The sequence below is a fragment of the Homarus americanus genome, unplaced genomic scaffold, assembly GCF_018991925.1.
Source record: "Homarus americanus isolate GMGI-L3 unplaced genomic scaffold, GMGI_Hamer_2.0 scaffold7626, whole genome shotgun sequence".
NCBI lineage: Eukaryota > Metazoa > Arthropoda > Malacostraca > Decapoda > Nephropidae > Homarus > Homarus americanus.
Genome location: NW_024718273.1, coordinates 18439765 through 18442037, shown reverse-complemented (window position 1 = coordinate 18442037; position 2273 = coordinate 18439765). Strand labels below are relative to the sequence as shown.

General features: G+C 45.2%; 1 protein-coding gene across 1 annotated transcript; it reads left to right on the top strand.

Annotated features, from left to right (window-relative positions):
* The first annotated feature begins 236 nt into the window (after positions 1-236).
* LOC121859603 (keratin-associated protein 5-1-like) lies at positions 237-563 on the top strand. The gene has a single exon (XM_042356541.1). It carries the CDS (start codon positions 237-239, stop codon positions 561-563), a length of 327 nt encoding a protein of 108 aa, XP_042212475.1.
* Positions 564-2273: the final 1710 nt, after the last annotated feature.

The window sequence follows — 2273 nt, the reverse complement described above, 5'->3', positions numbered from 1 at the left end:
TAACCCAACTCACCCTCCCCTTCCCCACAGTCTACAGTCAATCCCTTATGGCAACATGTGTAAACCTGGCAACATGTGTAAACCTGGCAACATGTGTAAAACCTGGCAACATGTGTAAAACCTGGCAATGTAAACCTGCAACATGTAAACCCAGCAACATGTGTAAAACTGCAACATGTGTAAACCCCAAGTAAACATGTGGGTGAAACCTGGCAACATGTGTAAACTCTGGCAACATGTGTAAACCTGGCAACATGTGTAAACCTGGCAACATGTGCAAGCTGGCAACATGTGTGTGTGGCAACATGTGTAAAGCTGGCAACATGTGTAAACCTGGCAACATGTGTAAACCTGGCAACATATGTAAACCTGGCAACATGTGTAAACCTGGCAACATGTGTAAACCTGGCAACATGTGTAAACCTAGCAACATGTGTAAACCTGGCAACATGTGTAAACCTGGCAACATGTGTAAACCTAGCAACATGTGTAAACCTAGCAACATGTGTAAACCTGGCAACATGTGTAAGCCCTCAAGTACTCAATCACTGTCTGACATTTAATTACTGGGCATCGTTCTTTCAGTAACATTGTTCATTAATATCTGGCTGTTAATTTATGTTAATGTGTTTGTTGTCCATTGAAAGTTTTACCACCAATTATGTTAAGTAGAACACAATGATTCCACTACTGCAGTATTTAATGGTGATACAATTAATCAGCAATTTTGTTTCCGTGTTAGAGAAGTGAGGTGAGGTTAGGAATAATGATGACGATGATGATTATGATGATGATAATAATAATAATAATAATAATAATAATAATAATAACCCAAACAATAATAATAACAATAATAACAATAACTCACTCTAACACTCTCTCTCTCTCTCACTCTATCTGATTCTCATATATTTCAATCTTTTATAATAACTATTTAAACGTCGTAATTTATTATTTAATTTCACCATATAACTGGGAGCCAATATGAAGAGATGGTGTGGTGTTGGTATGGTGTGGTGTGGTATGGTGTAGTGTGGTTATGGTGAAGGTGTGGTGAAGGTGATAGTGTGGTGTAGTGATGGAGGGGTGAAGTGATGGTATGGTGGTAATGGTGTGGTGGTGGAGGGCGTCAATAGCAGCAGTAGGGTGGTCAGCTGGCTACCACACATAATGACCATGAAGACTGTCCACTCTAACCTGCCCCTCCCTCTCACCCTCCCTCATTCACGCTCTGCCTCCCTCACTCCCTCCCTCATTCACGCTCTGCCTCCCTCTGTACCTCCCTCACTCCCCTCTCTCTCCCCCTTTAACCCAACCTCATAACATTACACACATGGCATCACAATTTTTATGTTCCTCCCCGACACACACACACACACGGTCAGGTCAGCAGGAGCCGCCGTGAGTTGCACAACGTCTCTCCCTCAGTGGACAAGCAGGACAATTCCATCCAATTGAACATTATAACAAAAAGCGGTTGAGTCACGCATCAGGGGAACCTGCTTACACACACACACACACCTCATGTGGTCAGGGATGGGGCAGGAACATACAACACAATACTGTTACTTGTGGCCACACCTGGTGAGTCAGCCACACCCACTGGTCAACAGAGCCACACGCTAATATGTCTTCCCTCAACAAAAGGTTAAAATAATGGGTATGAGTGCTACAGTTTGTCCAAGAGGAGGAACACACCATCAGACAAGGCCCTCACACTCAGGAGGTTGACAGAGAGAAAGCGAGGGCAGCCTCTTGAGCCTTGGGCAGGTGGTGTGAGCCTATCACCCGTGTCCTCACATTCCCTTCACTTAGCGGGGAATGTTGAGACGCGTCATACACCAACACCAGCCTTCTTCACCCCTGCTCACGGATTATATACACGCCACCACCCACAGTGTAAGTGTGTGTGTGTGTGTGTGTGTGTGTGTCGTCATAGTACAATTACGACAGAACGCAACCCCCAAATAAGTATCTTCACGGAGGGTGATCGATGAATTACATAATGAACACTATGACTCCTGTTGTCTCGATAGGGTTGTCAAAATCCTTCGTCCGTTGTGTCGTATTGTCTCACACATTCTAGCACGTGACTAATACACACACACACATTATGTCCTTATAGCATATACGGAAGACTAGGGGTACAGGAGGAGGAGGGGAGGGAGGGGAGAGGGGAAGGGGAGAGGGCCAGGTTTAGTTGGGACGCCGTCACCATGGTAACCAGCAGGTGGGCAACGTGGCGTCATTGTCTTCACTACAGCGGCGTGATA